Consider the following 20,369-nt stretch of genomic DNA (forward strand, 5'->3'; position numbering starts at 1 on the left):
TTATTTTTCTTTTCCCTGTGCCAGCGCTTTTTCAAAAAGCGCTGGTACTGGGGTCATTTTATTTATTTTTTATGTTTTTTTCCCCCTGTGCCAGCGCTTTTTGAACAAGCGCTGGTGGAGCGGTCACTTTTTTTTTTTTTTTTTTTTTTTTTTTACAGCTACTAAATGTCATCCAATATAACACAAATTAATATAAAAATACTATCCAAATTATTTTTACATAATAGAACCACAAGTTAACCTGCTGCCAACATGAAAAATACCATCGAAATTGGCTACTAATTGATAAAGCTGGTAAATGTCAACCAAAAAGCCAAAATGTATACTAATACAACCACAAGTTAACCTACCACTATGAAAATACCATCCAAATTGTCTAGATAAAGCTACTAAATGTCACACAAAAAGAATTAAGAATTTTTGACAAATGTAGTACAAGTTTTTCAAAAAGGACCCATCCAAGGGGAAGGAAATTTAGAAAGCACAGGCACGACCCCATCTTCAGCTTCAGCTTCAATTTCAACAAGTCTTCTTGCCCATTTGATCTGAATTACCCTACATTTTTTATAAATTCATTAAGCGCACATTATAATAAATGAAAATTTAACATATATATAAGAGAAATTAAAAGTTCATAACCTTAATTGAATTGGCATCATGACTAGAAAATGAATTTGGGGACACTCTAGGAGGAGCATTTAAAGAATCAGAACCCTTCAAAATAATAAAACAAAATACATGAAATCTTGACATAAGTAAACATATATTTAGTAAAGAGTAAAATTAATAATAAATATACCTGTCCACTACAATTTTGTTGTTGCATCTGCATTAGCATAGCCACCTGTTGTTGTAAATTTTCCAACTTGTCGTCGTAGTTAGCTCGTAAATTTTCTAACTTATTGTCATAGTCGGCTTGCATTTTTGAAATCATCTCCTGCAATTCTACACGTGCCTCCTTCTGAGATTTTTTCACATTATTAATCAGTTCATCTTTATTAGGAGAGGGCCCCCAAACATCGCTTGGTGTAGGCCCAAAGCCAAGCATCCGCATATGACCAGTTCTCTCTTCTCCCCTCACAATGGAGAACAAATCATTGGAACTACCAATAGGCGAGTCAAAGTAACTTTTTTGAAGTTCTCTTATGATTTCCTAACAAAAAAAAAAAAAAAAAAAAAAAAGTTTGAACTACCATGACATACTGCTACGAAACATCCAGACAAATCTAATGAAATGATAGAACAGGAATGCAGAAACAGCTGAACAGAAAAGTAATTAGATAACAAATTAGTAATGACGAAAGCCAAGTGTTCTGAAACAACAGTGCATCACACAATGTGAAAATATAGTTGTGACATCCCTTTGAACTTTCATACAATCTCTAAAGCTTCAAAATATGCTGAGATAGGATCCGTGTAACAACCCCTAAGGGGCACTTGTTTTTTTGTTTTTTCCTTTTTTTTTGGGTGGGGGTTGGGGTTTTATTAGGTGACATTTTTAATCCTCAATTACTTGAACATTCATCTTTTTCGATGAAAATCAGGTGATAAAATGGCTTCCTTTAAAAGAAGGTTGTGCTTGGAAATTGGGATACCATGTTTGTTAAACTGCAGCAATATTAGAGTAATGTACTGTATTTTTAGCTTTTCCATTAGATGTAAATTTAGCTTTCAAAAATTTTTATTATCTACATTCTACCTAACTTTTGTTAATTACTCAATCTTGGACTTGTTTTAAAGGCTACTTTCAATTAGATTGAGTACAGATGTAGCATTTGTCATAATTTGAACAAAATTGCTTCTTAAACTCAAATCCACATTTGAGTAATTTGAACTCTACCATTAAGGCTCCTCTAATGTCACCAAATCTGTTTTTTATTTTTTTATTTCCTTTTCTCCTTATAAATTATATAATTACAAATGTTCTTATCTATGTTTAAACAAATCACATATCTTGTTTCTATATCCTACTAAGAAAAAGAAAAATGAGGCATCAAGTTTTGGATTATGCAGAAAACAAAGATACCATGCAGTGATGTTTCTAAAAAATTGTCAAGTTGGGTAACTGCTGACAAATTGTTCAGTGATCCGGAAAATGACTGTATTTCTTAGTCAGTTGTCTCAACAAAATTTTCAATGTAAAGCCAAAACTAATCGACCATATCCTCAAATTTTCTGACTGGAAATAGGTATTTTATTGAGAGACTACATAAGCGCCAATTATTTGAGCATGTAGTAGAATAATCTGAACATTCAGTTCTAGCAAAAGTCTGAACTCTACCACTTTATTTTATTCTCTCTATTTTAAAAATTCAGCTGCTAATTTTTCAGTTATGTTGCTTTATTGTTGCAATGATATTGTTCTGGTTGTACCATTTATAGCATATCATGGTATGCTCTATAAGTTTGAACACAGGTTGGGAAGTATTTTTTAAAACCCTAGATTCTAAATAAAGCACAAAAGAACTGAAATCCCAACAAGCTATGAACATGCAATGCTTAAATATACATGTGTATGTATAATATATATATATATACCTAAGCTTTCATGACAAAAACAAAAGTATTTAAATGAAGTAAATAGAGAAAAGATGAATGTAGCTTCACAAACATCAACCCTTGCCCTTGGAGAGAGGGAGTCAGAGAGTCAGAGGAAAAACAACTGCTAACTTGTATGTATGGGTTTTGTTTTAAATTTTTTTCTAAATCAACTAATCAGGCTCTGTAATTCTTGTTTCGCAAACTAAATCCTATTTGGTGAAATTTTTTATGATCTTTTTTATATAATTTTTTTTTTTACAATATAAAGTAACAAAATTTGCATTGCATTTTGAGGTAATCACCGCAATCTACTTTTTATTTCAGCAAAAAAATAATAATAATAATAATTTCTATAACTTCTATTCCTGTTTTATTATTATTATTATTTTTTTATTTGTTGTCCATTATATATGTCTACAAGAAAATTTGAATTTGGGCATGAAAAAAAAATAAAAAATAAAAAGAATTTGAATTGGATTGGAAATCTACAGAGATTGAATCTGAAACAATTTTTATCAACATGCCAAGCTTTTCGAAGATGGAAATCTTTTCAGAACTAAAAAAAAAAAAAAATCACAAGAAGAACTTTGACAAGCAAAAGTAGTTAATTGGTCAAAAGAAGAGATAGTCCTTAATCAATCAATTGTCTAAAGAAACATTGTTAATTAACTAAAATTGAATTAAACAAAAGTTGATTTTGGTTGATATATTTTGATTTAGCCCACCCCATTGAGAAATCCTAGATCCACCCTTAGCTCTAGCTTTTACATGCTTCCATTTGTAAGTCTCTCTCTTGTTGATTACTCATTGCAGATTTGAGTTTCAAAGGAAGATGAACAGGGTGGAAATGGGTTTGGGGGAAAATCGGTGGGCACTTGGTGGAGGCAGTTCATCGACTTCACTCCAAAAAGAGTGTCATTATAATGTTTTGTTAATGTTTCTTCCTTATCCTACATCGACATTTGGTCCATTTGGACCACCATAGGGTACTTTATAGATCATGAACAAGTGTTTAGTGGCCTTTACATAGCTTGTATATAATATTTGAAGTTGTCTACATTCAAAAGACCATTGCCACAATATATGAGTAAGAAATTAACACAAACAACAAATAGCAAATACTTCTCCTTCACAACACAAATCAATCAACAAGAAGCCTCCACATACAATGATCCCATACTCCCATGCTTTTCAACAAATACAAGAAAGTAAATTGCCTCCACACGGGCCAATGATTTAAAAATTGGTCACTTCAAGGCACATGACCCCTTAATACAGCGTAAAGAGTTTAAAAATTGGTCACTTCAAGACACGTGACCCCTTTTTTGCAAAATGGAAGCGTGAAAACTTACAATCATCTCCGAAGCAGCAGCATCAGTAGCTTTGCCATCCTTATTTACATGTGCGCGGATGAATAAATCTGCACGAGAAAGCTGAATACTTTCGTCTTCCTCAATCTATAAAAGAAACATAGACATTGTGATATATATTATTTACCACTAACATTTATAATCATTCAATGACATAAGAATTGAAATAATTTATATTTTCCATAAAAACTTCAACTAACCTTGGCAGAAATACGTGCAAAGCTTTTTGTCCCTGTGGTATGCATCATTGTCTGTTTCCCACAACGTTCTTTATTTTTTTTGCCGACCTCCTAAAAAAAGTGAGAAAAAGGAAACGTTCTTTGAGTAAAGAACATTCCTCTTAAAATAATGACTGAAAGCAGATAAACTATAAATTCAACTCACTGACTTCAAAAAACATTGTGATAGATGGAGGATTACCTTCGCCATAGGCGTACCCCAATGCCTAACCAAAAATTCCCAATGCTCCTTTTCAACATCAGGTGGTGGGTTTGCCAATCTTTCTTCATCTGTATCCCTAACCGAGTAATATTCATTTTTTAATTTACACTTGTACCCCCTCCATTTTTTCCGATGGAGGATAATATCCACTGTTTTGACATGATTCCCACATCATATTTTCCCTGAAAATGTGATAATTGCTGCATGTTAGTCCACTTTTTCCATAAAAATTATTTTAATGTTATTGGAGGGTTTTACCTTTACAATGTTCCACATATCCTCCTTCAGCCGTTTAGGCATCTCCCACCAAGTTTTGTGCACAAAAGAGCTAATCTATCCTTCCGGGCAAGTGTTCCCAAATAATTAGTATATGTACCACTTCCAGAACCGATCGGCTGTCCAAACTTATTAACCCTAAACAAAAATTAACAATTGTAGATGTTTAGTACAAAAATAAAGATAGAAATCATTTTTTCTCCTTCACATTGAATATAGTCTAATTATGTAAACTATATAAGATGATCTATATATATATGTACCTTAAAGGTAATAAGGTTGTCGCGTCTATGACATTCTTGCATCGTGTTGGGCCCTGTCTCTTCTTCGGCGGTGGTTGGGATGATTTTGAAGTTGAAGCTTCGGTATTTTTTTCACTCACTTTTTCCACTTCACTAACCGTTCATTTCATTGTCAGCTTATTATTTATCCTTCCTGGAAAAGCCTCCAAAAAAAGTGAGAATTCAGTTACAAGAATGCAATCAAATTGTTAAAAAAAGCGGTCCAGGAAAAACCAATAAAAAGAAATAAAAGTATTTTCATATTAAAAAACGATCATCTAGCAAGTGCTGACCACATTTACGAGAAGAACTGAAAGCTACTAAGATTTACAAAAGTAAAATGAAAAAGCAAGAGACCATGAGCAAGGAATAAAGGAGGATGGTATACCTAGAAGAATTAATCTAAATAGCAGGGCCTAGGGAAGAAATCTATACAATCAGTCTTATTTTTCAGGTCATCATCAAGAGCCAAGTAGTTGCTTTTCTATTTCATTCAAAGACTTGTTGAAGGAAGGTTTGGCCGAGTAATATTTGCCATCACTTGTGATGAATTAAATTAAAACAAATAAATAGAGACAGTCCTGTTCTTAGTCTCATGCAATTCATGTTGATATATTTAATGGATTTGTAAGGCTCTCTTACTCCTTGATAACGAACTCCTAGAATTTACAAATCCAAACACAGTCCAAAGTCATGTAAATATTTTATCAGTTTATATTACCAAATATGATCTACTACAAGAATAATATACAATTATGATATTTTATGCTTCTGCTTGCACAACCAACAGGCATTTCAGGAATGACACCATTTATGTCAATTTGGATGACATGTGTAATATGAAGTACGGTACCTTTATGGATTTCGTCAATATATAGGATGGTTGAGGTTGTTGAGCACTTGTATAGAAAATATGATAAGCAACAAAAATCTATTTATCACAGGTTTTTAAAGTAGCATCATTATTCATTACCTGATCTATAAAGGCTCTCAACCAAATGATGAACAGAATAATTTTGATCAAGACAACACCCAGCCTGGCCTTGCTTTTGGTGTCAAAAGCTGAGACAATATATGAACAAAAAAAAATTCAGTAACAAAAGAACCATGGGTAGGATCGCTGAAAGATGCAGAGAAAACTAATAATAATAGCATAGTTGTCTTAATATAGTATCCAAAAACTTTTCTTCTTTTAATGTTATTATGCTTTCAACTTTTAAATGGGTGGTGCATGAGTGTGTATGAAAGCAAATAAAGTACAACTCACAGGCTACAAGCAATATCTAATAGCAAACATAACACTAAACAGAGATCGAGACTAAACCTTTTTTTTCCTAAGATCGCAGAAAAAAATTTAAAATAAAAAATCATTAAAGCCTGGACATTTGAAAGATTAGGCACACAACACTACATAATGAACCTGGGTTTCATAGCTTTAAATTATAAGGACTCAACATCAGCAACGAATGAAGACCTCATCGGCTTAAATTAAATATCCTTCTTTTTATAAGTACCATTGTATTAGAAAGCATTCAAAAGTTTGAAGGCATCCCACAAAAGCAACAAGGACTAACTAGGACCCTCAGCCTCACAAAATGTCTCGGCTTAAATTCAATATCAATAGCACAGTCTGCACAGCATAAATCCAAGTATAGAGTATCAACTTTACCACTTAGCACTCAATTAATTTATTATTTCAGAAATAAAAAATTGTAGTAATTTTAATAGGATAAATCAGGCATCTTGATCGCATTAAAAAAGATGAAGCTTTCCACTCCACTTCTTGAATTACAAGATTGTTTAAACACCTCAAAACTAGAATTCAAGATCATTATTAGATCCACATACAAAAATAAAGAATGCACATGCCAAAATCATAACCATCACAGAATACAATCAAGTAGCATAAGCAGCACTCTCTCCAGGAAACACCAACAATAATAGAGATGGGGGGGGGGGGGGGGGGGGGGGGGGGGGGGCGGCGCAGAAAGAGTAGGATAATTAAAAGTGATATCCTCTGCTTGTCCACTATCGCATTGCCCATTTCTCAATAAATTTAAAAACAAAAATGGTAAAAGAAAAGAAACAAAAAAAACTTAGGGAACAAAACATTGTCACTGACACCAAAATATATGCATGTTCTTGAACACTTGATTGAAACTGTTATGTAATACAATAGAAGTGTTGCAGACCCACAACTAGATGGTCCTTTAAATGGATATTGTCTGGGTTGAAAATCAATGTCATAAGATGACTCTAAAACATTAGGTCATCAGAACTTGCCAGCAACTATTTTCAAAACTCCCTCTTTTTCGCTTAGGAACTTGAAAATTTATCATAACCAATCAAATAATCTAGCATCAGTCAATCATCCTACCATTTTATCATGGTCTAACATCATTGCAAAAGAGGAACAAAGAAGAAGAAAGCCAGCAGAATTTTTAAGTGAAAGTGGCATGGAAAACACATGTTGTGGAGAATCATATCTCAATTGACTCTTGAAGTAAAGTACTCCGAAAAATTTGAATTATATTTTAAAATTTCCCTCTTCCAAAAAATTACATGTCACAAGCGTGTCTAAACATGTTACTTCAGGTATGGTATTTGCACTTCTTATTCTTAATGGAAACCAAACACTTGTTTTATCCAACATTCACATCTTCTTCTGGTTCTTAAGTACAGTTTCTGCATTTAAAAAAAATAATTAAATTTATAATTTTTGCTATTTTTTATAAGTAATTATTTTGCTAAAATTAAAAAATAATAATAATAATATGCCAAAAACCTAAAATAATCGTCTTCAGCCTTTAAAGAGATACTATACTATGCTAATGGTAATGAACTTGCCATCAAAAGCATATATCTATCTTATGCATGACAAGTAAGTGAATACTAAATGGAATTTGTGTGATAAAGCAAGTTGAATCTTTTGGCACACACACAAGCAACCCCACCCAAAAAGGTGGTTGGAAGCAATTCATGGAAAAGTGATTTCTAGAATGAACTTCCTAAATAAACTTTAAGCCCTAACTTTTACATAAAATACTAGATTTTGTTCCATTTGACTAAAAATGCAAGTAGTTGTAATATATATGGTCTTTTCTGATTTAAATATTAGCCTCTAGCCTCTCTCAAAGCGCTGGTAAATACCCTATATATATTACAACTACATGTTAACATCACAACAAATGCCTTTGGCCTACCATATCTATAACACCCATTATCAAGATCATTATGGATCACATGCTGCTATTGTACTGTTCTGAGGTAATCAACTGCTGGTAGACCTAATACAATTCACACTGGTGTGCTTACTTGTCTAAAGCATAGCCACAATATAAGAAAAAACACACACACTGTTGTGTGTCTACAAACAGATGCCTGAAATTTATTATGAGATAATACCAATCTTGTTTGTTTGTTTTTTTTTGGGTAAATAATCTTGTTTTTGTTATTTGTATCATGTGATAAAGATTGATCGATCCTATCTGAACATTGCAATCTTTCAGAAACAAAGAACTTGCTTTGTGTTTGGGAAGGCATATTATATAAAGGATATATAACAGCAAAATTGCATATCACACCACACAAGAGTAAGCTTGAAGGATGATTTGATTCAGTGGACCACAATTTTAGTACAAGAATGACAATTTGTATTGATTGAATTCATGTGCTTCCTTAGCGCCATTCAAAGAAAGAAAAAAAAGGTAGCTTTTAGACCTGAACAGCAAAAGTATAATACTAGTAATCCTCATAGAATGAGTTAATCAACATCGAAATTGTAGGAGCTTTTCTGCTGCTACTACTAAATATTCTACTGGAAAATTTTCGTCTACCCAATTAATCAAACGATCAATGAAAGAATTTGTTGACACTTTTGCATCTTACATTGTCAATTTTAAGATGCCTCTTAAGGGCTGCTTTAACACATGTCTATGAAGCTTGAGTCTTAGCTCAATATATAAAAAGGGAATTAGCTATCAAGGTGTTCCAACCCATTTAATAACCCATTGCTCTCTCTCTCTCTCTCTCTAGACAGCATTTCCTGAAGTTGGTTGAGCTCCTCAACCAAACACCCATTCCACGTCACATTTGAAATTAAACATACAGTTAGCCAAAAACTTTAAAAAAAAAATTAAAACAACAATCTTAGGAAATTCTTAAGAAATTTTTTTTTTCTTTGTTTCAAAAAGGATGTCTTTTTTAATAAACTTTTAACTCTTAAAGAAGAACGTTTCTTTTAGGAAATTCTTACTACATACTTCTTCTGTCCCAAAAAAGATTACTCTTTTAGAAAACTGTACAGAAAAAGTATACAGTAAGAGAATTTTTAAGCCCCATATTTTTGTATCCTTAATTGTCTTAGAGGATCCAATTTTGATTCCCAACTAATCATATTGAGATTTGTTTGAATTTTAATTAATATTTATATACAGTATTATTTTAACCACCAAACATTAAAAAATAGTAATAATAATAATATTATTAATTTTAATTAACAACAAACTGTATATTATTTATATATAGTTTTCTCAATGTTGGAACAAAAAAAAAAAAAAAAAAGAAATTACCTGAAAAACGAAATCAGACTAATCAATGACAAAACTTGTTCCAACAATCCAAGCTACGATCGATTATTTCCTCCTGTACAAAGAAAAAAAATTTGAAAACAACAATCTTAGGTACAGAATGAGATCAAATAGTGGTTGCAGAATCATTGAAATTGGGAGGATGCGTTGTCGCGTGAACTAAATTCCAATCTCAAATCTGCTTTGGCTGTTTCCGTATTCCCGGCTTGATGACAGCACTTCTTCCCCTACCCACTCGAAGCCGAATTGCTTCAAAATCTACTTAAATGATGTCGGGAATAGGAATGGTTGGGTTGGGAATAGGAAGATAGAGAGAGTGATGGTTTAAGCTTTCACTTGAAGAACTTACATTGTGAAAAAGAAGTTCGAATCGTTGACTGGTGATGGAAGGGCGAGACCGTGATGAAAGAGAGAGAGCTGTGATGGAAGGCGAGAGAACAGCTGAAGGATTAGGGCTATTGCAAAATGAAAGGATTAGGGTTATTGCAAAATGAAATGGGAAAGTGGAGAATACAATGTTAATTCCCCACAAAAACGACGTAGTTTTAGGGCCCAAATATTCTATATATACAACAAAGGGAAAAAATGGAGGGAAGGGAAAAAAAATGGAGGGAAATGGAAAAATGGGGACACCTATACCAATGCTCCTAAAAAACGCGCTGGTACTATTACACCTATACCAGCTCCTTTTCTAGGAGCGCTACTATTACACCTATACCAGCGCTTTTAAAAAAAGTGCTAGTACGATTACACCCATACCAGTGCTCCTACAAAGAGCGCTGGTACGATTACACCGCTGATACGATTACACCTATACCAGCACTCCTAGGAAAAGTACTGGTTCCATTACACCTATACCAGCGCTTTTAAAAAAAGCGCTGGTAATATTAGACCTATACCAGCGCTTTTTTTAGAAGCGCTGGTAAAAACCTAATATGTTGTAGTGTTAATTACTTTGTATTGAATTTGTTTACATTGTAGTTTAATTAACCAATCAAACCACTTTTTGATCACTCGACCTACTAATCCGACCTTGTTTCCATTTCAAATACACATCCGATCCCTTGGGATGATCCCTACTCACCCCAACTATATTAGTAGTTAGAGTTAGTAGTGGCATTTTATAAATTCAAACTTGGCCACACTTACACAATTTGGTGCATTGACACGACTGCACACCAAGTTTTGGCTCCGTTGCCGGGGATTTGGCAACGCCGTATTTTAGAAACAATTAAAAATTAGTACTCTTTTGATCGTGTTTGTACTTTACTTTATTTTAGTTACTTATTGTGTTTGTTCTTAATTGGCTAGGTGAATTAAGCAAAGGAAGTGAAGTAAAGGAGAATTCTAAAGCAAGGAGCTAAGCTAAGCATAAAAAGGCTAAAATCTAAAAAATTGCAAAGTTAAGTGAAAACTGAAAACTGAATTGAAGTTGCTTAAGGACCCTTTGTAAGCTTTCCTAAACTCAATCTCTAGTTAGATCATGAGCCTATGTGAAGGCATGTTTTTACTTTCTTAGATAGATCGTGAGCTCGCGTGGAGGAAATTTAATTTTTCTTGCATATTATTCAAATATGGGAGTATTGGATCATCGTCTGTGGAGTATTGTTGATTTGTTATAGAGGAGAAGTGATTGTTATTTGCTTGTTGCTTGTTTTTGTTTTATTTGTTTGTGTATGCATGGTCATAGGTCGTTGAATCCTACTCTTGTCCCACTTAATTTGACTCTTAAATCCATTGTTCGTAATCCTAGGGGAAGGGGTAGTTCTTATCACTCCATTTTTCCAATGGAAGAGCAAAATAATGACCATGTGGAGGACCTTGGTCACATAAACCAACAAGGTATCCTCTACCCTAATGTGCATCATGACAATATTCAAGTACCATTAGGCATGCCAAGACCATTCATTCCACCGCAACAATAAGGCCAAGTTCCATTGGGAATGCCTCGGCCAATTTTTGTTCCACCTCCACCTCCTACTCCTATTGCTTAAATAAATCAAGGTGTTCGTGTAGCACCACCGGTTACGAATCCTCCTCTTGCTTTGCGTGATCATTATGTGCGAAATGAATATAATGCACCCACTTGCATTCAATTGCCCCCATTTAGAGTACATCACTATGAAATTAAACCATAAACTATTCAAATGCTTCCTGACTATCATGGACTTCCAAGTGAAGAACCTTACAAGCATTTGGATGAGTTTCTTGAAGTGTTTTCCATCGTGAAATACACGGACATGCTATAAGAAGTCTTAAGATTCAAAATTTTTCCTTTTACCCTTAAAAACAAGGCGAAATATTGGTTCAACAATCTTAGGCCTTTTTCGATAACTTCTTGGGCAAAAATGCAACAAGAATTCTTGAAGAAGTACTATCTGGTTTCAAAGTCCAATGCAATGAGAACTTCAATTAAAGAATTTTCTCAAGGGGAAGGGGAATTGTTTCATGAGACATGGGAGCGCCTCAATGACTTGCTTAGGAAGTGTCCACATCATGACACACCTGGTGTGCTCCCGTCACGCGATGCACCCAAATTGCAATGAAAGTGTGACCAAGTTTAAATCTATAAAGTGCCACTACTAACTCTAACTACTAATATAGCTAGGGTGAGTAAGGATCGTCCCAAGGGATTAGTTGCGCATTTAAAATGGAAACAAGGTTGGATTTGTAGGTCGAGTGATCAAAAGATGGTTTGTTTGGTTAATTAAACTACAATGCAATTAAAATTAAAACAAGCAATTAAAGTAAATAAAGTAAAGAGCACAATAGAGAGAGGTCTTGGGATTTAGAGGTCACCACTAAACATCATCATTCTAAATACTCAATGTGTAATGAATGAGGGGAAATATGTGTTGCAATACAAAGAGGTGTGATTGATTGAATCAACAAGCATGGATGGCTAATTAAGTATACATTGTCAAGACAACCTAATGAATAGCACAATATATCAAACTAAACCATTATTCCTTCCTTTAAGCTCACAATCAACACACCAACAAGTTAGAGAATTATACAACTTACATTCATAAGCATGGAATATCAAACAACAAGCATGGATTGTCCTCACATCTAAGAAAGTAAAGCAACTACATTACATCTAAGCTAAGGACATGAAAATTAAACTAACTAAACTAAGGCAGATGCACAATCCATTAAGAAATAAGTATAAACCATCAAGCAAACCACAAATGTATTCCATTAAAGCACTATGCCTTGACAATCTCTAGATTCATAGTATCAACACACATAGACATGCATCAATAACACAAAACCTATAGATAAACATATGAACATCTATTCTAACATACATAAACAAATGAATAGAATGAAATGATCAATTGGAAGTATTAAATAACATAAATCATTGTAGAAACAAGATTCATATATAAATCAAATGTCAAGACAAAATTACAACACAAATCCCCTCAAAATACAAAACATCAAGACATAGAAGGCATGCTTAGAGCTAACTCTAGCCCCAAGAAGATGTTTAGCCACTCATTAATGTAGTCATCCAACCCTCAAGGGCCATCTCCATGGTAGGAATGATCTTCTTTTTTATAGAAACCTTAGATGAATGGAAGAACTCCCCAAATGGTGTAAAGCTCTCTAATCTCTAGCATCCTCTCCAAGATTCTCTATTCTATCCATGTATATGAATATATTGTAAAAGTGGCTAAAAATCCTTATATAGGCAGCTCAAGTGTCACACCCAATGGTTAGGTCTCGTGCACTAGGGCCCTTTCAATGATTGCACCACGAGCCATCTTTTAATGAGCTGGAATCAGTTTTATTTCGGACTTGAGGAAGGTCGATCGATTAAATTCAGATAAGATTGATTAAACTCTGGCCAAATCTATCTAAGCATGACCAGATCGATTAATCCTTCGCGGCACCTTTTTGGAATACGACAAATCTTTGAGGTATTTTGGGATATTTTGGGAAAAAGGCAAAAGTGGTAGGTGAGGATAAGATCAAAGAAGTTCGATCGATCTGAAGGAAAGTTGGATCGATCGAAGATGGAAATTCTTGAGGATAAGAACAAGGGGTTTGATCCATCTTGGTGAGGATCGACCACTGTGAGATCGATTTGGGATATGTCTTATCGATCGAAACTTGCTATTTTTCCACCACTTTGCTCCTTTTTGCTCTTTTCTTCCATTCAGCTTGAGATAGCTTCTTTTATGCTCTAATTTGGCTGAATTGACTTATTTTGGGGATAAGCGCCTGAAAAGGGCAATAACATAAAATTAGTCTAAGACGGAAAAATAAGATAGATAAAGGTTCTAGAATACTCGAGCTTAAAGGGTTTAAATACGCACTTTTCAGTGCTCATCACACCTCCAAACTTAAATATTACTAGTCCCTAGCAATGAACTACAAAGTAAAGGAATGGAATAAACAACCATACAACTATGAACTAGAAAGCAAAAAATGAATAACGCCACTTTCGTAGGGAACACGATTGCATTTAACATATGCAATAAGCCTTTTAAACCCTTAGGTTACCCCTAGTGGACAAGTGAAGTCTCGTGAGGGTTTCCAGAAATGATACCCACAAACATTAAGCTCATTCTCTCTAAAGAGGCACCAATATTGCAAACAAGCATTGGGAGAAAACTACCTCAAGTATGCAATTTTTCAACCATTTCCAAGCAATCTCCCAAAATCTCAACATTAAGCAAACAAATATGGTCCTCCACACATCAAGAAAATGATCATGCAAATCAAAACAACTCTAGAATCCTTTTTGAGTGGACCGGCATCAAGTATGTTGCTATCTAAGCTAACTAAAGAAATGATCACATCCTTACCCTCAAACTAGCACACAAATCTATTACCGATCATCAAGACAAAGAGTGGACCATTTATTAAAGTTGTATTGTTCTAGGTGCGCTTATTCTTTTCACTCGATTTTTTTTTTTTTTTTTTTTTTTTTTTTCTAATCCTAAGGATCAAAGATGGAAGCATAGTGCAATGTGTTGATCTATTAAGCTTTCTAGCGATCCATAAGGTCGAGCATTAGGTCAATGACTCCCAAACCAGACGACTTTAGGGCATTAGGTGTTCAAACACCCCTAAGGACTTACAAGCTCAAATCAACTAGGGTACAAATCAAAAAAACCTCCATCTAATAATTTTTCATTTCTCACCTTTTGGGAGAAGTCCTCACTTTTTATTACTTTTGTAATTTTTTTTTTTTTTTTTTGGTGTAGAAAGTTCAATTATTAACCTAGAGTTTAGGCACTCCACCTTTCGGCACGAGAAATTCAGTGCTTGATGAGGCTAGAATCCCAGGTACTTAGTGAAAAGGGTTTGTTATCCACCTTTATCAAGAATGAAAGCTTTCAATGAACTACTAGCTCAATTGAGATATAGCCAATTCAATAATCAACAAAGCATGTACCCCACAAATGACTGCTAGTGTGCGCCTGTGCTAGTGTAGAATCCTAGAGTAAATCTCAAAACAATCGCAAAATCAAGGTGATATGGACCACAAGTGCAAGTAAGATATCAATCTTTCAAAAAATTCACTCCTAAATAGCATCCACAAGGCATACAAGGAGTATTGGACTCTCAAGTCGAGCAATTTTTAAATTCTAAGCAATATAGTCCTCAAAAGATCAAAATCATAGCATTTAAAGCTCAACTTTAAGTAGAATGCAACAAAACATCTTATCCCCAAACTTAAACCGCACATTGTCCTCAATGTGCAATGAGAACAATGGAAAAAAATGGAAAGAGTATACCGTAGTGGCAAAAACATGAAGTCCAGTAGTGATACAATGTGAAAGACGTCTCCCCCAAACTTGGAATCAACCACCTACTTAAATAACCACACTAGCAAACTCACATCAAAAATCAAATGGAATAAGATTAATCAAATGAGGCATTCTAATGCGATAGAGCACAAGAGGCAAGAGATAAGAGAGTAAGCCCTACACCAAACATGGAAGCTTAAATACACACATGGGCACAATGGTAAAGGTTTTTTTTTTTTTCTTTTTTTTTATCATCAATTTAAAGTATGCACAAAAATGCAAGAAAATATAGACAATGAGTGCTAAGTTTAATGTCTCTAGCTAGACGAAATGTTGCTTTGAAAGATCTCGCTTCCTTTTTTTTTCTTTTTCTTTTTTTCGTTTTTTTTTTTAAACAACATCCTGATCGATCGAAGAATGATCGATCTAAACTCGATCGATCCAAAACTTTAAAATCTGCAGGAAGCTTCGAACGATACACAGAGAGATGAAAAATGCAGAGATCCAAAAATTTTTTAAGTATAGAACAAAGATCGATCGAAAGGATAATTGGATCAATCGAGAAATAATTAGATCGATCTGGAAGAAATTTCACACGATACACAGAGAGCTGAAATATACAGGAAATTCTCACACGATGGGACTGAGAGATGAGAGTATGCAGAGAGGGTGTTCGATAGATCGAAACTCTTTTAAGATCGATCGAACAGCTAAAAATAAGCAAGAATTTGAACTTCTCATTGAAAGCATTAAGTGCATCACTATATCTCTTCATAGATTGGATTTACCAGTAGAGCAGCTTCCATATGCCTTTGAAAAACCTGTCCCTCAATGTAGGGTTTCAACCTTTGCCCATCCACCTTGAATGTGTTGTCATTCTTTAAACTTTGAATTTCAACCGCCCCATGCGGGAGCAACAGAGATGATCTCATACGGACCTTCCCATTTGGTTCGCAACTTTCCGGGAAAGAGTTTTAACCTAGAGTTGAAAAGCCAAGCTTTTTGAGCAGGTTCAAAAGATTTCTTCACAATGTGTTTGTCATGAAAAACTTTAGTTCTCTCTTTGTAGAGTTTCGCATTATCATAGGCATTGTGTCTCAACTCTTCCAACTCACTCAATTAGAGTAATCGGTTATCTCCGGCTTTGTCAAGGTCAAGATTGAGCTTTTTGATTGCCCACATAGCTTTGTGTTCTAGCTCAACCGGTAGATGGCAAGGCTTTCCATAAACAAGTCTATAAGGAGACATGCCAATGGGAGTCTTATATGCCATTCGGTAAGCCCACAAAGCGTCATTCAACTTGCGTGACCAATCTTTCCGGATTGTGTTAACTATTTTCTCAAGAATATGTTTAATTTCCCGGTTTGAAACTTCTACTTTCCCACTTGTTTGAGGATGGTAGGGAGTAGCGACTTTATGAGTAACGGAGTACTTAAGAAATAATTTTCTTAAGAATTGATTGCAAAAATGCTTTCCTCCATCACTAATCATGGCTCTTGGCATACCAAAACGAGTGAAGATGTTGGATTTAATGAATTGAACAACCACGGAGTGGTCATTGGTTTTGGTAGCACAAGCCTCCACCCACTTAGAAATATAGTCAACGGCAAGCAAAATGTATTGATATCTATAAGACATAGGAAAAGGATCCATAAAATCAATGCCTCAAATATCAAAGATTTCAACAACAAGAATATTTGTCAAAGGCATCATATCTTTTCTCGATATTGATCCCATTTTTTGAAATCTCTCACACTCCTTGCAAAAATTGTAGGCATCTCTATAGATGGTGGGCTAAAATAACCCACTTTGAAGTACCTTCAAGGTGGTCTTCTTTGCACTAAAATATCCACCACATGCAAGGGTGTGGCAAAACACAAGCACACTTTGAATTTCACTCTCTAGAATGCATTTTCTCACAATTTGATCTAGACAATATCGAAACAAAATAGGATATTCCCAATAGTAATTCCTGATGTTGGCAAAGAAACGTTACTTTGCTTGCTTTGACCAATTAGTTGGGAGCTTGCCAATGGCAAGAAAATTCACAATATCGGCAAACTAAGGCATTTGCCCATTAGAGACTTGAAACAATTGTTCATCTGAAAATGAATCATGAATTGGTGGGCTCAGGGAAGATTCTACCACTAACCTTGAAAGATGATCGGCAACCACATTTTCGGTGCCTTTCTTGTCTTTAATTTCAAAATCAAATTCCTAAAGAAGCAAAATCCATTTTATCAAATGAGGCTTTGTTTCTTTCTTAGTCAAAAGGTGCCTCAGAGCAGCATGATCAGAGTAAACAATGACTTTTGACATTAAGAGATAGGACCGAAATTTATCAAGAGCATACACTACGGCAAGTAATTCCTTCTCGGTAGTGGAGTAATTCAGTTGAGCTCCCGAGAGGGTCTTGCTTGCATAGTATACGGCACATGGAAGTTTTCTTACCTTTTGTCCCAAAACTGCTCCCATGGCATAATCAGAGGCATCACACATGATTTTAAACAGTAGTGACCAATTAGGAGGTTGCATAATAGGAGCAGATGATAATAAATCACATAATTTGTGAAAAGCATTGAGGCATGCTTGATCAAAGACAAATGGTGTTTCCTTGACAAGAAGATTGCACAAGGGTATAACAATCTTGCTAAAGTCTTTGATAAAACGGCGATAAAAGCCGGCATGACCTAAAAAGGAGCGAACCTCTCGCATTGTTGAAGGTGGAGGCAATTCAAAAATAAGCTCAACTTTTGCTTTATCAACCTCAATTCCCCTTTTTGAGATGACATGACCCAAAACAATACCTTCTTGAACCATAAAATGGCTCTTTTCTGAACTAAGAACAAGGTTTGTTTCACGACATCTTTTAAGCACCAAATTTAGATTTTTGAGGCATGCATCAAATGAAGACAAAGGGAAAGGGAAGTGATCTTTTCTAGTGGCGGAATTTAATTTGTGGTAATCAATGCATACACGCTATGAATTGGCGGTACGCTTAGAAATTGCCTCACCTTTCGAATTTTTAACCACCATAATCCTCAATTTCTTGGGAACTACTTGAGTTGGACTCACCCATTTGCTGTTAGAGATTGAATATACCTGCATCTAAGAGTTTAACAACTTCTTTCTTAACCACTTCTTTCATGTTTGGATTTAATCTTCTTTGGGCATCTTTAAAAGGTTTTGCATCATCTTCTATAAGAATGCGATGCATGCAAATAGAAAGGCCAATTACCTTTAGATCTGCCACACTCCATCCAATAGCTTCCTTATTTTCTTTAAGCACATTTAAGAGAGCGTTTTCTTGATCTTTTTCAAGACTTGAAGAGACGATGACCGGAAGAGTCTCTTTCGGGCCTAAAAAGGCGTACTTAAGATCGAGAGAGAGAGTTTTAAGCTTAAGAGTGGGTGGAGAGACTAAAGATGGGACTGGTGGAGTGCTAGAGAGTGGTGGAAAAGGTTCTTTTGGAACTTTCCAAGGTAGAAAATCCAAGCTTGCAATAGATTTCATTAATTTATTAATCTCACTCATTGATCCTTCATTATCAAACCCGTAATTCTCATACATTTCAAGGAGACAAGATGCAAGAGGATCCTCGGATAGAAGAGATGAAAGATTGTCCTCGGTTGGCTTCTTTACAATCATGGAAGGAATGGACTCCTCCACAATCTCATCCAAAACATCTATGAGACAACATTCATCTTCATCTATGGGATGTCGACTTGCATTGAAAACATTAAGCTTAACCATCATGTTACTAAAAGAAAAGTCCATAACTCCAGATCTACAATCAATGGTTGCATTTGCAGTGGCAAGAAATGGCCTTCCCAAAATGATTGGGATGTGATTGGTAGGGTTGGCAACCGGTTCGGTGTCAAGAACCACAAAATCAACCGGGAAATAAAACTTGTCAACCTTGATGAGAATGTCCTCAACCATGCCCCTAGGTGTTTTGAAGGATCTATCGGCCAATTGAAGTACCACCAAGGTTGGCTTCTGTAATACCCCTAATTTTAAAAGGATAGTCTTAGTATTTTCTTTTATAGATTTTGTGCATTTTTAAATTCTTTACTTGATTTATTTGTTTATTTGTTTAATTATTAATTGTTTAATTGTTTAAATTGATTTCTTTGTGTAATTAAATAATATTTCTTTCATTAATTGGTTAACTTACTTTATTTGTTTAACCGTCATTATTTGTGTAATTGTAACCTATTTGTTTTATGTGGATGTTCATTAATTGTTTAAAGTAAAGTGTTTAATTTTATTAAGGATGGGATTGGATGGGTTGGATTAAATGGGTACGGTTAATACCCATGGATGTATATACATGTATTTATGGGTATATATGTATATATGGATTAGTTTAATTATTATTCAATATTAATAATTGAATTGTTAATTTTAGTCATTATATAATGTATAATACACTATTAGGGTCTTATGTTTTAAGGAATCCCGTGGTTGAGATAGCCGACTTATACATATATTTATTTTATATTTTATTATTATCTTTTTCTTTTTATTTTTATTTTCCATCTCTTATGACTAGAATTAGGTTTTGTTAGAAGCCTATATATATGTCATTATAAGTCAGCCTAGGGTTAAGAAAACCCTAATCACGTGTCTGCAGAGAATTCACGAACAGTGAGGTTTGAGAGAAAAACAAAGAGAGGGAAAGTTAGGGTTTGGCTAGGATCAAGGGCTGAACCGAGGAGGGGTCTTGGAAGTTTGCTTGTGGGTTGAACTAGGAGCAATAAAGGAGTTGAGAACAATCTTAGGTTGTCGGAAAAATTAGAAAGACGACGTTAAGGTTTCAAAACTGAAATCAGACGCAAGTTCTATTTCTTGCTCTTTTCCTTTGACCTGTGTTCTGTGTATGCCTAAGTAGTCTCCAGGAACTAAACGGATATTAAAAGTGACTACTATGCATGTTAATTTAGTTTTTAAACTATAATATATGCGTTAATTAATTGAATTTGATTTACGGTATAACTTGTTTTAAATTCTGTTTTAAATTTCTTGTAACAATGCATACTGAGTTTTAATAATTTTCTGGATGATCTAGGATGTAGTCGGACCCCTAGGAAATTTAACTAGAG

The 20,369-nt window shown here is 34.5% G+C and overlaps 1 protein-coding gene across 7 annotated transcripts; it reads right to left on the reverse strand.

Annotated features, from left to right (window-relative positions):
* Nucleotides 1-253: 253 nt before the first annotated feature.
* LOC132295457 (uncharacterized) lies at nucleotides 254-9,984 on the reverse strand. Of its 7 annotated transcripts, XM_059793729.1 has the most exons (11): nucleotides 9,848-9,983; nucleotides 9,481-9,553; nucleotides 5,883-5,971; nucleotides 4,892-5,063; nucleotides 4,611-4,766; nucleotides 4,332-4,534; nucleotides 4,112-4,201; nucleotides 3,894-3,998; nucleotides 800-1,153; nucleotides 640-714; nucleotides 254-555 (listed from the first exon to the last, which is right to left on the reverse strand). In XM_059793729.1, exons 6-11 carry the CDS (start codon nucleotides 4,338-4,340, stop codon nucleotides 520-522), a joined length of 669 nt encoding a protein of 222 aa, XP_059649712.1. In that variant the 5' UTR covers nucleotides 4,341-4,534; nucleotides 4,611-4,766; nucleotides 4,892-5,063; nucleotides 5,883-5,971; nucleotides 9,481-9,553; nucleotides 9,848-9,983; the 3' UTR covers nucleotides 254-519. The 7 variants fall into 7 exon arrangements, with proteins under 7 accessions (XP_059649712.1, XP_059649717.1, XP_059649716.1 ...); XM_059793734.1 differs by having other exon boundaries at nucleotides 800-961; nucleotides 9,481-9,984; XM_059793733.1 differs by having other exon boundaries at nucleotides 640-685; nucleotides 9,481-9,984.
* Nucleotides 9,985-20,369: the final 10,385 nt, after the last annotated feature.

Source organism: Cornus florida, unplaced genomic scaffold, assembly GCF_030987335.1.
Source record: "Cornus florida cultivar Cherokee Brave unplaced genomic scaffold, ASM3098733v1 CherokeeBrave_3.0.0_Hap2_Chr02, whole genome shotgun sequence".
In the NCBI taxonomy this organism is placed as follows: domain Eukaryota; kingdom Viridiplantae; phylum Streptophyta; class Magnoliopsida; order Cornales; family Cornaceae; genus Cornus; species Cornus florida.

Coding starts and splice junctions, on each gene's coding strand:
- LOC132295457 (XM_059793728.1), bottom strand. Junction 1,154..3,893: donor CTGCTGCTTCGGAGATGATT/GTAAGTTTTCAC, acceptor TTTTTTTGTTAG/GAAATCATAAGAGAACTTCA. Junction 715..799: donor AACAAAATTGTAGTGGACAG/GTATATTTATTA, acceptor ATTATTTTGAAG/GGTTCTGATTCTTTAAATGC.